Below are 13,750 nucleotides of genomic sequence, written 5' to 3' on the forward strand. Positions count from 1 at the left end.
TATGAAGGAGATGGGATTTAAACTCAGGCAACGTGCACCCAGAATCTGTATTCCTATCTCATTAAATCCGAGTGTGACCCAAGAAGGCCAGTCTTACAGAGTTGACCAGAACAAGACAAGGCCAAGTGCTCTGACATTCATAAACCAACCCGGAAAACCTGTGCCCTGTTGTGTGCTATGACTCCACACACATTTACCAGGCGGCCGCGCTCAGCCAGCACTTGCCAAGCACCTGTACTCTGCAAGCATTTGTGAAGCCCCTGGTGCTTGCTGGCTGCCGTAGGAGCATTGCCTGGTTGATTGGCTGGCGGTTCATTTTCAAGGACTCTTGAAAATTTTCGGGCTCTGGAGGTCTGTGCCAAGGGCCAGGAGCTGAACCGAGCCATGCAGGAGAAATGCTTTGCTCTCGCTGTGCCATATTGGATCAAACACTTATTAAATCTCGCATCCTGACCTCAGGTGCTGTGCTCTGAGGTCCCCTGCCAACCATACTAAAAGTGTGTCCCTCTGCAGTAGTGATGAGTGGCAGGACTTTTGAGAGCATCTCGGGTAAGGGGTTCTGCGGTCGTGGGCAGATGGGCGCATTGTTGCAGGCTCGGCTATCACAGGTTGGGATCCTGATGTAAAGGGTGGCTCTGGACTCCTTTCTGTCTTCGTCACGCCCAGGTGTATACTTCTGCCTTCTGTCAGGGACTAATACATAACTTATGTCTTCACCGGGGTCTAGTACAGGCTCTTCGACTTTCCACCCTTCAAACCCCAAGCCAGATAAAGCTCCATTGTTTGTAAATTGCTTGTTCTGTTTTTTTAAAATTATGGAAGCAGAAAATCAACAAAGACACCAGGATGCACTCGCTGGGTGGCTGTGCCTGCCCTGCCCTGCTGACAGGTGTGGGCAAGCCCCTAGCCACCGCCCTGAGAAGGGTGATTTCACTACCTGCCCTGCCTTCCATCAAGTTATTCCATGACTGCTGTGGTTGCAAAATCCTGGGAGCTGAGAATGCTGGAAACCGGGCTTGCTAGGGCTTCCAGGTTCACGGCAGGGGCAGTTGGGGACAGCAGGAGAAGGTTCTGCTCTCATGCCTTCCATGGCCAGACCTAGGGGTGTTGATCAACCCTAACTCAGGCTCTTGTTACGTGGGCACACTTTCCCTCCCTGGGTGAGGTTCATGTTCAAATCTAAGAAACTTCCTGGAGGGTAGGGGGACTCCTTTTTATTGGTTCCAGGCTTCATATCCATTACATAAAGGGCACCAGGAAGTGCTTACTATGGGATTAAGTGTTGATCTGGCATGGAATATCCTAATGACCAGATTGTATGTTCTGAATGCTGTCCCCAGCCCTTTAATGACCTTCATGTGACCAGCACTTAGTGCCTCAGTTTACTCTGAGGCTCTAGAAACACTCAAATATCCTTGTGTCCACCCCCGTTCATCTCTTGCTAGCATCACTAGTTGTGAGTCTGTCTTCTGCCTACCAATTTTATCCAAAACCTCACTGCAGGACAATTTGGAAAATCACAGACACTATGTGTCAGACCTATGGGAGAAATGGAAGACTGGAGCCAATTGCACTGCTTTGGACCTCTCAGTCTTCCCATAATACCCTGTTCATTCGCTTTTTTACAAACTGGCCCTACGTTGAGATGACAGCTCAGTGGGTAAATACTTGTCATACACCTGACTTAGTCCCCAGATCAAGCTGGATGCACAAGTCTGTTATCCCAGCCAGACTTATCACAGGTCCTGGAAGCTGGTGAGCTTGATAGCTTCATGTGCCGCAGCAGTGAGTGAGAGACCTTGCCTCAAATAAGGTGAAAAGTGAGGGCCGGCACCTGAGCTTAGTCTCCAATCACATGCGCGCGTGCCTGGTGTGTCGGTATGACTGGCAACGTCTCGATCACCGGCATTTCCGTCTCTTTCAGATCACCTTTGCCTCCTACAAGCCTTTGCAGGTCGTGTGCGTTTCCTGAGCGGTCCTGCAGTGTTGGAGGTCACAGAACGCCTCTCAGGTGAGCACCCATGATCCCACCCAGCCCAGACTTCATCACTATTCTCTCCTGGAATGTAGTTTTTCATCTCAGAGACCATTTAAGAATTTTCACAGTCTGCTTTTTCTATGACACTCTCCACATTACCAGAAGGCAATCTTTGTTTTTGGTGAAAGCGAGGTAAATATGTATACAACCAAATAGTTCCTAAGAATGTATTTCTTTCTTTTTACAGACTGAGATTTCTGTATCCCACTGAATACCTTTTTAGAAAATTGTGTATGTGTCTGTGTGGAGGTGGAGGTGGACATACATATAGGAGCCAAAGGACTTCTTGGCTAGTATCCACCTTTTTTTCTTTTCTTTTTTTTAAGGACAGGGTCCCTCATTGGCCTCGAACTTGTTAAGCAGGTTAGGGTGGTTGGAGTTTACTCTTCAGTGAGTAAACTCCAACCACCCTAACCTGTGAGGGTTACAAAGCACGAGTCACCACACCAACCATACCTGTTTGTTTATTTATCCATCTGCCTGTCTGTCTGTCTTTGTTAGGGTTCTCTATTGCCATAAAGTGACACCATGATCACAGTTACTCTTATAAAGAAAACATTTAATTGGGGTGGGTTCTCTATTGCCATGAAGTGGCACCATGATCACGGTCACTCTTATAAAGAAAACATTTAATTGGGGTGGCTCTCTTACAGTTGCAGAGGTTCAGTCACGGTGGTGTGCAGGCAGACATGGCATTGGCTACATCTTGGCTTGCAGGCAACAGGAAGTTGACAGACACACTCTGCAGTATCCTGAGCCTGCAGGGGCTGAGATGTGGGCAGGAAAGAGAGTGTGGGCTGGGCAGCTGAGGTGGGCAGGTTGTTGTTCTTAGTCTTTGGAGGTCAAGAGAGTGAGTACCCACCATTGCCTAGAGAGCCAGGCTCCAGGAGAGTCTGCAGGCAAGACGTGGCAGGACAGAAAAGAGGTCTGATGGAAGGGCCAGTGATGCCGTGCGGAGTCCAGTGTCTTGTTTCTGGGCTCAGTTAGAGTTAAAGTCAAGGTAAGGGATGGTTCTTGGGATTTCTTTAATTTTCCTTTCTGTTCCCCTAAATCTATTATTATTATTATTATTATTATTATTATTATTATTATTATTATTATTATTATTATTTGGCTTTTAGAGACAGGGTTTCTCTGTGTAACAGCTCTAGTTGTCCTGGAACTAGCTCTTGTAGACCAGGCTGGCCTCGAACTCACAGAGATCTGCCTGCTTCTGCCTCCAAGTGCTGGGATTAAAGGCATGTGCCACCACTTCCGGGCTCTTTTTATTATTTTAACTTTACCACTATCTCCATAAGAGGTTCTTTGGTATTGAATGCTTCCTAGTGCTGGCCAACCATCACTACCAGCCACCTCTTTTCATCTTGTGAAACTGAAAACTCTCACCCTGTCAAACAGTAACTCCCTGTTCCCCTCAGTTACCTTGCAACTACCATTCTGCTTCCTGTCTCTGTGAGACTGACTGTGGTTGGCACTTGATGTCAGTGGACTGTGACATAGTTTATCTTCTGGAGACTGGCTTGTTTCACTTAACATCATGTCTTCAAGGTTTACCTACGTTGTAACAGGCATTAGAATTTGCATGTGTGTGTGTGTGTGTGTGTGTGTGTGTGTGTGTGTGTGTTGCATGGGTGGGTGTGGAGGCCAGAGTTTGACCTATATGCATGTGGGGGTTAGGGAACTGAACCTGTGTCCTCTATAAGAACAGCAAGCTGACCAAGCTTTCTAGTCTCCTCTCCCTTTTTTATTTATTTATTTATTTATTTATTTATTTATTTTTATTTGAGCAGAAACTCTCAGTGAACTTGGAGCTCATTAATTTGGCTAAACTAGCAGACCAGACAGCTCAGATATTCTCTTGTCTCTATTTCCCCATTGCTGCCTGGCTTAGAAAAACGTCATCATCTTGCTTTTTAAAAAAATGTATGTAAATGAACCCAGGCCCCTATGCTTTCAGCAAACACTTTACTGACTACCATGTTCTTAGCTCCAGTATTTTCTTTTGAAGGAAGAAAGGCGATATACACACCCCAGACTGTGTTCACCCTCCACCTGGTGATGAATACTGGCTTCTCCCTTCTTAAAGACAGACTGTTATATATACACCCCAGACTGTGCTCACCCTCCACCTGGTGATGGATATCAGTCTACTCCTACCTTAAAGACAGAATGTTATATACACACCCCAGACTGTGTTCACCCTCCACCTGGTGATGGATATCAGTCTACTCCTACCTTAAAGACAGACTGTTATATGCACACCCCAGACTGTGTTCACCCTCCACCTGGTGATGGATATCAGTCTACTCCTACCTTAAAGACAGACTGTTATATGCACACCCCAGACTGTGTTCACCCTCCACCTGGTGATGGATATCAGTCTACTCCTACCTTACAGAAAGACTGTTATATGCACACCCCAGACTGTGTTCACCCTCCACCTGGTGATGGATATCAGTCTATTCCTACCTTAAAGACAGACTGTTATATGCACACCCCAGACCTCCACCTACTTTTGGGACCTTGTGAGAGTAATGTCACCACAAAGAGTGCACAAGTAAATATTTCATGACCTCACTTTGGTTGTGTGGGTGAGATCCCACAGAGACAGAAACATTTTGGCTGTTTAATACATGTAGCTGCTTCTCTCCTGCCTCCCCTGCCTCTTTTCCTCAGGGCTACCTGACCACTCTTCTGCCTTTGGGTGACTGCTTCCCCAACATAGCCCTCTCCAAACCCAGAGAGCACAGCATTTAGTTTGTTCCAGCCAGTGCCCCTCTTCAAGGAACCCTTCCAAGGCTCTTTGTATTGGAGCCTTTCCCAGTGATGCTTACATGGCTTCAGCGTGCAAACCTGCTTTCCCAGTCACCACATTGACACCTAAGTGAACTGTGACTGTTGGTGTTCCCAGGGGACCCTCCCATGGGACGCAGGAACCTTGGGGTAGTCATATCTGACATTTACACTCCTGAAAATGCTGTGGAGAGTATCAGTCTGATCTGGGGGTACATTCAGGTCATCTGGTTTCCCTGAGGGGAACATCCAGGTTATCTGTTTCTCCACTGTCTCAGAAGTCAAAGGAACACCCATGGGTTTGGAAGATGTTAAGCTGGCGAGAGAAGGACAAATTGGGCATTTAAAACTCTAGACTGGCCTCTGAGACATAGGACTCCTTGAAGTCTGGAGGACAGTGTGGGTGTAAGCTTTGGAGTCAAGGCAAAGCAGCCTCTGTCTTCAGCAAGGTCTTCATGAAGAGAAGTCCTTAGCCTGAGTCTTGCTTTCCTCCTTTGAACAATGGACTCATATTCATCTTTTTGGCCTGAAATGAAGCCTTGAAGTTTCAAATCTTAGATTGGAGTAGTTTTTTATATATGGCTAGGTCCTCATAGTCTTCCAGAACCTTCTTGTTCCTTGTTCCAGACCAGCACTTGACTAGGATGCCAGGCAGACTAGGCTGCATATTTCTCTATGTCTGTCTGTCTGTCTGTCTGTCTGTCTGTCTTTCTATCTATTATCTATCTCTCTCTCTCTCTCTCTCTCTATCTATCATCTATCTATCTATCTATCTATCTATCTATCTATCTATCATATCTATCTATCTATCATCTATCTATTATCTATGTATCTATTATCTATCTATCTATCTGGCAGTGTTGGTTAGCACTATTGTACTTAGGGTAATAGTCATAACCTCAGGCCAGGGAAACCTCTCCATGAAGGCCTGGGGAGGCTTTTGACATTGGCTGTAGCCCTGGTACTTCCTTTGGTGATAGAGAGCTTCTGCAGGTTCATGTGGGGTGATGAGTATTCTTGAATGTAGAGGGTTGAGTTCTGAGAAAACAGTTCAGGGGCTTCTTCACTGGGGCGGAGGGTCTATTTAGAGCCCGAGAGCCTGCACACACATCCATCCTCACGGACAGCTGCCTGATTGTAGCATTGTGCCCAGGTGCTGTGGGGTTTGCTCCTTGTAGCTGTACTGGTCGCTGTACAGGTCTTCTTCTTCTTCAGAGACTCTTTACTCTTCTCCCTGCTGCTGGAGTCGCTAAGTAGGAGTCTGGACCCTGGCAGCCCTAACAAGCTAGTTTCAGCGACCCATCCTTAACTTGTTCTTAATTAAAGAACAAGTAATAGGGGAAAATAGAGAAAGGAGACTTATTCAATATGGCCACACTGGGAAGAGCAGCAAAGAAGTCCAGTGGCCTCCTTCAGCTCATCTTTGGGGTCCTGATCTGAGGTTTAGGTTGGAATAAGGCAGACAGTCACACTGTCCAGGACCAGGCATAGACATGTCCATTCTCGTTGTCAAAGAGAGGGGTGCACGCATGTCTCTAGAAGGACTTCATTCTAGGCTGCACCGCTAGTGTGGCATTTGTCTGTGTTGGCATGACTTTCCTGAGTGGCAATAAAGCGTTTCTGCAGTGCTAGTATTGGTTGCTATTTGTCACCTGCTTACTTGACATTTATTTATAATGGAATCTCTAACAATCTTGAGAGCCTGGCTTAGGCTGGCAACTTTTACTTTACAGATGTAAAAAGGCTCAGAGAGGCGGTAGTTTTCTCGAGTTCACAAAGCTGGTAGACAGTATAGGAGTGATGTGGGATTCCCCTCTGTATGCTGTGAGTATGTTTTATTACCATTGGTTAATAAAGAAGCTGCTTTGGCCTATGGCAGGGCAGAATAGAGCCAGGATCAAAGAGATATAGGGAGAGAGTAGGTGTAGTCAAAGAGATGCCATGTAGCTGCTGAAGGAGAAAGATGCCAGAACCTTCTCAGTAGGCCACAGCCTTGTGGTGATACATAGATTAATAGAAATGGGTTAATTTAAGATGTAAGAGCTAACTAGGAATACACTAGAGCCGTTGGCCAAACAGTGTTGCAATTCATATAGTTTTGTGTGATTATTTGGGTCTAGGCGGCCGGGAAACCTAAGAACAGTCTCTGCCTACAGAGGTGGAATTGCAACCTGCCTCATCTCCCTCACTGGGGCTGAGGGAATGCACTGCGATCACCATGGACCTACTTCGTTTGCACTGGCTTTGTGGTCCTTTCCTTCATAGAAAATAAAATTATATTTTATAACTGTTGTGAATACAAACCAATATTTCTCTTCTGATGTTAAAATAAATTGAAACATTTTCATGGGTCCCTGAATGTGGTGAGGCTTGAGCATGGGGCCTAGGTGGGAAGTCAGCTTGGCAGGGGTGCCTGCCCTCTGCTCTGAGCACAGAACTGGTGGTGCTGGAGAGAGGTGGGAAGAGAGAGTGCACAGCTCAAATGACCCTCCCTTTTTCCTTTGACAGTGCTGGTGGCTTCAGTGTACCCCCGAAAGCCTCAGGCCGTGGAACGGCACATCCTTCCAGTCCTCTGGTACTTCCTGAACAAGATGAGCGGCAACGGCGTGCTGCCGGGACGGGGTGGGAACGTCCGCACGGTGGTGCGCAGGCTGGCTGGAAGCCTCCAGGAGCAAATGGGGTCCCGCCTGCAGGACTTCGCTGCCAGTCAGCCCCAGCATGTCGTCAAGACGCTCCAGGGACTTGTAGACTCTGACTCTCTGGGTGGCAATGACAAGGTTGCTGGTCGGGGAACGCCCCCTGACAGCAGATGACTAGAACCACCTGCCCCCAGCAGCCGGGTTAAAGATGGGTCTGAAGTGGGAAATTATCATTTTTTTACCTTATTTTATTTTTATGATCGAGTCACCTCACGGCCTACTCTCCTCATTAGGGTCCCCATTGTATACAGTATATTTTGAAGTAGAAATAAAAGAATTGCTTATTTTTCTAAGATTTTTTTTAATCTTACATTTTTTTTTAACCATAGAGAATTTCCCAGCAGACAGGTTTATGAAACATGAAAACAGCAACCCTAGTTTTAGATAAGATAGTGACAAGTAGCTAGGAAAGAAAGGGGGACACATAGGCCAACCTAGCGCAGGAATACAGCCCAGCCCCACGTCTGTGCACAGCTGGAAGACTCCTGCATCGAAGAGCCCTTCGCTGCCCACTCAGATACGCTCTGCTTCTCATTGACTTGATTGGAAGTCACTGCACGCCATGCATCTTCCGGCCCATCCTGCTTCAGCCCTGCAGAACCTGAGTTAAGTCTCTGTGTATCCCGTGGGACTTTCTGTGGGGATCTGCCCAGCTTGTCACAGAGCAAGAAGAATCTAGCAAATGCACTACTAGACACCTTTGCTAGAAGCTGGCCGTCTGGCTCATTCTGACAAGGACTAGATGATGCTTCATGTTTAAAGCAGCATGGATGGGACTGTGGGATGGAGTCTGCATGCCTTACTTTACTTTACTAGTCTCATGGACTAGACAAAATGGCATCGGCTGCTATAGATGGGCTGCTATAGATGGTCAACAGTGGTATGCCCGGGATTTAAGAGCTCAGGTCACTGCCTTGAACATGCGGCGGCAGCTGTGATGTGGAGAAGGCTGAAGGGGTGACATTTCACCATTGGCCAAGGACTCAGACATAGCACCATACAGGGCCAGTTGCAGATGGTGAAGTCCTGAGGCCCAGCCTCATGCCAGCAGGTTTTCTGGCAGTGCCAGCCCACCACCCAGTGGAATCCCCCTGCATCATCCATCATCTGATCTCCAGGTTTGATATGAGTTCTATACTGTTCTGAGCCTCTCCAGGGGAGCCTGGCCTTAAGCCAGGGAAGCTCTGGGCCAAACCAGAGCTTGGCCAGCCCCTCCCTATGCCGAGTGGGAGATTGCAGGTCAGGTTAGGGCTTGGCTTTTAATAGTCAGCTTAAGTGTGACTGCGGGTCATTCCAGAGCCACTGTGAGCTGCTGTTCACCTCATGGTGACCCCAGCAGGGCTTTCCAGAAGCCGACTCAGTCTGGGCCAGGAGAAATGCTTACAAAGGAAGCTGTGCAGAAGCACTCAAAGAGACTGATTTGAAATCTTCCTAAGGCTTTATGCTATTTAATTAACCATGTTTGCTTATTGTCTGAGCAAGCTTTTTTGGGGTGTGTGTGTGTGGGGGGGGGAAGACCCGTATTTTCTGCTTGTCAAGATCCAAGGAGAGACAAGAGTATTTCAAGATTTTTTGGAATGGTAAGGGCTGAGGGACGTGGAGGCTGGCAGAGACGTTTGAAGACAGAAATGAAGCCGAGTTTGGAGGATGATGGCTCAGTGGTTAAAGAACTTGCTATGCACGCATGAGAGCTGGCATTCAGGGCCCCAGAGGCTAAGTCAATACTAGGTGGGCACAGGAGCTCCTATGTCATTCCAGGATCAGAAGGCAAGGTCAGGATCCCCAGAGCAAGCCAGATAGCAGACTAGTCAAACTGGCAAGCTCTGGGTTTGACTGAAAAACCTTGCCTTGTTGAGTCAGATGGAGGGTCTTTCTCTTACACCCCCATATACTTTCACGGACACATACATACACACACAGGAGAGAGAGAGAGAGAGAGAGAGAGAGAGAGAGAGAGAGAGAGAGAGAGAGAGGAAGGAAATAATTCTGTACCCACCTCAAGCCCAAGCTTCCTGTTCCTAGGGTTCTCGTGGGTGGATGTGTTGAAAATAACCACCAACTGTAGAGAAAGGAAGGGCAAATCTTTGCTCTGTTCTGTTTTCCTTCACGATCTCAGGGTTTATATTTGCTGGGCAGTCAAGGTCTGCAGCCCATGCCCCTGGTACACTGTTACCGAGAAAGAACTGGGCGGATCTGGCAGGCTTTGGGAAGCCCAAATCAAGTGTGGTGAATTGAAGTTTCAGGTGAACTTGGGCTACAGGTTGTTGTTTGTAAACCACAGAGAGGATAGCACAATAACAACCAGGGCCCCAGCCTGCTGGGACATCCTCCAAGAGCCTCATATGAAGGTCATTCATGGGCCATAAACATTGTCCTGCTAGACCTCAGAGATGGTGGCTGAGGGCTGGGCTCACCCCATCCTTTGATTTATTGTGAGTGAGCCAGAAACTCTACTTCTAGGATTTGCTGTAATAACTTGACACAAGCTAGAGTCATCTGAGAGGAAGAAACCTCAATTAAGAAAAATGCCTCTATAAGATTGGACTGTGGGCAAGCCTGTAATTATTTTCTTAATTAGTGATTGATGGGGGAGTGCTCAGCCAATGGTGGTTGGTGTCATCCCTGGGCTGGCGGTCCTGGGTTCTATAAGAAAGCAGGTTGAGCAAAGCCATGAGGAGCAAGCCAATAAGTAGCTCCCTTCTATGGCCTCTGCATCAGTTCCTACCTCCAGATCCCTTCCCTGCTTGAGTTCCTGTCCTGACTTCCTTTGGTGATGGACTGTTATCTGGAAGTGTAAGCTGAAATAAACCCTTTCCGCCCAACTTGCTTTTGGCTATGGTGTTTCATCACAGCAATAATAATCCTAACTAGGACACAGGAGATGCTTCTGGGGGTGGGCATGTAGGTTTTGGTTATGGCAAGGCCTCTTCTTCCCCTCCACCCCCAGCTTGAGAATAACATACTATTGAGACGTCTATAGACTGTACCCACCAGGACTTGTGAATCTTCAGGCATCTGTACTGATTGACCTTGGGTGTACGTCCTCAGCTGCAACCACTAAGAGCGTCTCCTGTGCACATTCACTACGTTCCTCTTTAAAAGGGCCCTGCACAATATCCTTGGCTCTACGGTGCTCCAGGCTGTCAGGTCTGCTCTCCTCTCACCTCTGGGTGCCCAGCCATTGGAGATAGAGACCGAGGTCAGGTACAGAGGCCCAGGGTCTCAGCTTAAGAAACCTAGGCATTTGACTTGCTGATGTGTGACGTTTTGTCAACCTCTCTCTCTCCTGTGTGTGTGTATGTATGTTTGTGTGTGTGTGTGTGTGTGTGTGTGTGTGTGTGTGTGGTAGTAGTGGTGGTGAGTGTATACGACAATAATATCCACCTTAACCCAGCTGCTCTGAAGATTATTGAGGTAATTCTTATAAGCTGTTTAGCATAAAACATGGGGAGCCCTTGACAATGGCTGTGACATTCTGGAGGGGGTCAGTGTTTGGAGAAACTAGTGATGTGGAGCTCTGTTTTCCTTGCAGTGCTGGGGCTTGGTGGAACCTGAGACCCACCGAGTCTATGCAAGCTTAGGGCAAACAAAGTGTTCTGTCGTTTCTACTAGGAAGCAGGGACCGTCTCATTTTTGGGGTCTGTCATTTCTGTTCCTTTGTCCTTGCTTGACAGACTCTTGCAGCCACCCTTGGCCTTTTTCCACTCTCAGGCCTTTCATTGGAGGGTGGACAAGAAGATCTGGACGCCCCTCCCTCCCTGGTGGCCCCTCCTATCTCCTTGGAGGCTCACAGCTGGAAGCAGGAGGGTTTGAGCTTTCTAGATGAAAGTGTTTTCCTTAGGCCGGGCGGTGGTGGCGCAAGCCTTTAATCCCAGCACTCGGGAGGCAGAGACAGGGGGATCTCTGTGAGTTCGAGGCCAGCCTGGTCCACAAGAGCTAGTTCCAGGACAGGAACCAAGGAACCAAAAAGCTACGGAGAAACCCTGTCTCGAAAAATAAAAAAAAATATATAAAAAAAAGTGTTTTCCTTACATTGTAATTCAGCTACATCCCCAGGATGGAGAGGAGCAAATGGGAAGGGTGACACTCTTTCCACTCTCCTTGTGGAGCGGGACAAGGGAGGCAGGAGAACAAGGCAGTCTGCTAATCAAAGGCCTGCAACATGCTGGGTTCTGTTACTCTTCTTGATGTCCTCGAAGAAGGAGGTCACCTCTCTCTTTTGCTGGAGGAAGCTGGGACCCAGGGGTGCAGAGCGAGTGTCCTCAGCCAGTGTAGAGTTCTCGGGGAGTCGGGTCAAGTGCAGACAGACTGATTGACAGACCCGACCAGGGCTTGAGTTTTGACATTCCCAATAAGACATGGGTACCATGGGTCAGGCTGGGGGGTCTGCTTTAGGGTCGGGCCCTAGAATGTAGCTGGAGCTTGGGTATGTGCCCAGGTCTGTCATTCTCTATGGATCTTGACCTATCAGGGTCTTCTACACCTTTAAGACAGTTCCTGCCCCCAGGTCAGTCACAGCCCATGGAAATACCATGGGTTCCTGCAGCTACTCTCAACTCAGAGATTTTCTGTCAAAACCTCAGGGCAGAGAGAGCCTTAGGTATTTGAGGCAGGGTATTTCCCTGACCTGGGCTTGCTGGTCATGAGGCTAAGTGGCCAGGGAACTCTTGGGACCTAGCCATTTCGACCTCCCTGGTTCTGGCATTGCAGGTACAAATTACTGTGCCCAACTTCATCATGTGGGCGCATTGCACAAGTAAACACTATTCCAACTGAGTTATACTCCCAGTCCAGAACCAGGCCACACAAGCCTAGGGTTCAGGACCTCTGCATTGGCCTTAATCCTCTGATGGTTAAGTTTCCAAGCAAACCCTACAGCCAAGTGGTCAGAATTTTCTAAACTAGAATTTCCCAAACATGGTTGCAGAAAACTGCTCTGGGGAGGGGGAGGGAAGAGGAGGCAGGGGTGGTTGCTGGGTTGGCCTCACTGTAGATCTGGCTCTGGGGGAAAGGGCCCAGGAATCTACAGAGGATCAGGCAGCCAGGCTGGTGAGTCCCAAGAGGTGGCAGATTAGAGAGCTTGTTGCCACTAGCTGGGCTCCAGGCTGCAGCATCAGGGCACAGGATACTCTCTGCCCCCTGCGGGGGGAGTGGGGGTGTTTCTGAGTCAGGGCCCTGCGGAGGATGTGCTGGGTCATTATTCCTGGGGCGTATTCAGGGGGCGGTCTGGTGTCCGGTTCCCTGTCAAACCCGTGTTCTGTTGAAGAAGGCTGTGACATTTGAGGCTTTGTTTTGTTTTAATCATGGCTTTATAATTACCTCTCTGTGGGTTGACAGCTGTTATTAGCGTCACCTTGGGCTCTCCTTGAGAAGTTTTGCATGCAGAAAGTGAACCAGCACCTCCAGGGCTGGTGTCAGAAATGTTAACTAAACAATAGCTTAAAAAAAGGCCCCAGGTTTTGTAAACACAGTCGATCCTTTCCCGTTCAAAGGAAGGGACTGCTAGATAAATAATTTTCATGACAGGCTTACTTTTTTTTTTTCTGTTGAATCTGCCATCTTGAACCATTTTGGGGCACTGAAGTAAAGCCAGGGCTGCTCCCAGCAGGAAGGTGCAGCCGCAACTGCTGGGGAATGCCATATTGCCACCTGGTAACCCCTTCCTGGGTTCATGGCAGTGAGGAGCTGAGAGCTTTTGGAAAACGACTCCTACTCCCTTAATGCCAGGGGCAGTTTGATATGTGTGTTTGGGGAGAGATGAGAAGGACTAGTTGGGTCCACAAAGGATTATTGTTTAAAATTCTATCTAAGCCAGTTTAGGAGGCATGGATGCAATTATGGTGGGGCTGTGGTTGGGTATGAAAATTAGCTTCCTATTTGTAAATGGAATTCCCCAAGAAGGCTGCACTGTCTCCCAGAGCTGCCTCGCCCCACCCTGGAACAATCCAGAAGCTGTTTGTTGCAGGTGTATTGGGAAGGAAGCTGTTTTGGAACTGGGCATATGTGTGTGTCTTCTGCCACTAGCTGGTGACACATCTTTGGAGTAACACGTTGGCAAGCTCTCAACCTTACTGTTTGTTTATTTTTGTAAAAGAGGAGCTGAAGAGACACTTTGTTCATACTCTGGGAGGACCTAAGTTTAGGTGATTGTATTTTGGAAAGGGAGAGCCTTGCATACAAAGAAAAGGTGTAAATCTTGTCAGGTCTTTCATCCTCCCTC

General features: G+C 47.9%; 1 protein-coding gene across 1 annotated transcript in view; it reads left to right on the top strand.

The window, feature by feature from the left end:
* The window catches only part of Togaram2 (TOG array regulator of axonemal microtubules 2), a 44,192-nt gene extending 36,548 nt beyond the window's left edge, over nucleotides 1-7,644 (top strand). The window contains exons 18-19 of the mRNA XM_041631353.1: nucleotides 1,925-2,011; nucleotides 7,340-7,644. Coding sequence (XP_041487287.1) covers nucleotides 1,925-2,011; nucleotides 7,340-7,644 — 392 coding nt within the window. The remainder of the gene's footprint in view (nucleotides 1-1,924; nucleotides 2,012-7,339) is intronic.
* Nucleotides 7,645-13,750: the final 6,106 nt, after the last annotated feature.

Source organism: Microtus oregoni, unplaced genomic scaffold, assembly GCF_018167655.1.
Source record: "Microtus oregoni isolate MIOR12 unplaced genomic scaffold, Mior012 000036F_ref0000092, whole genome shotgun sequence".
NCBI classification, from domain to species: Eukaryota; Metazoa; Chordata; class Mammalia; order Rodentia; family Cricetidae; genus Microtus; species Microtus oregoni.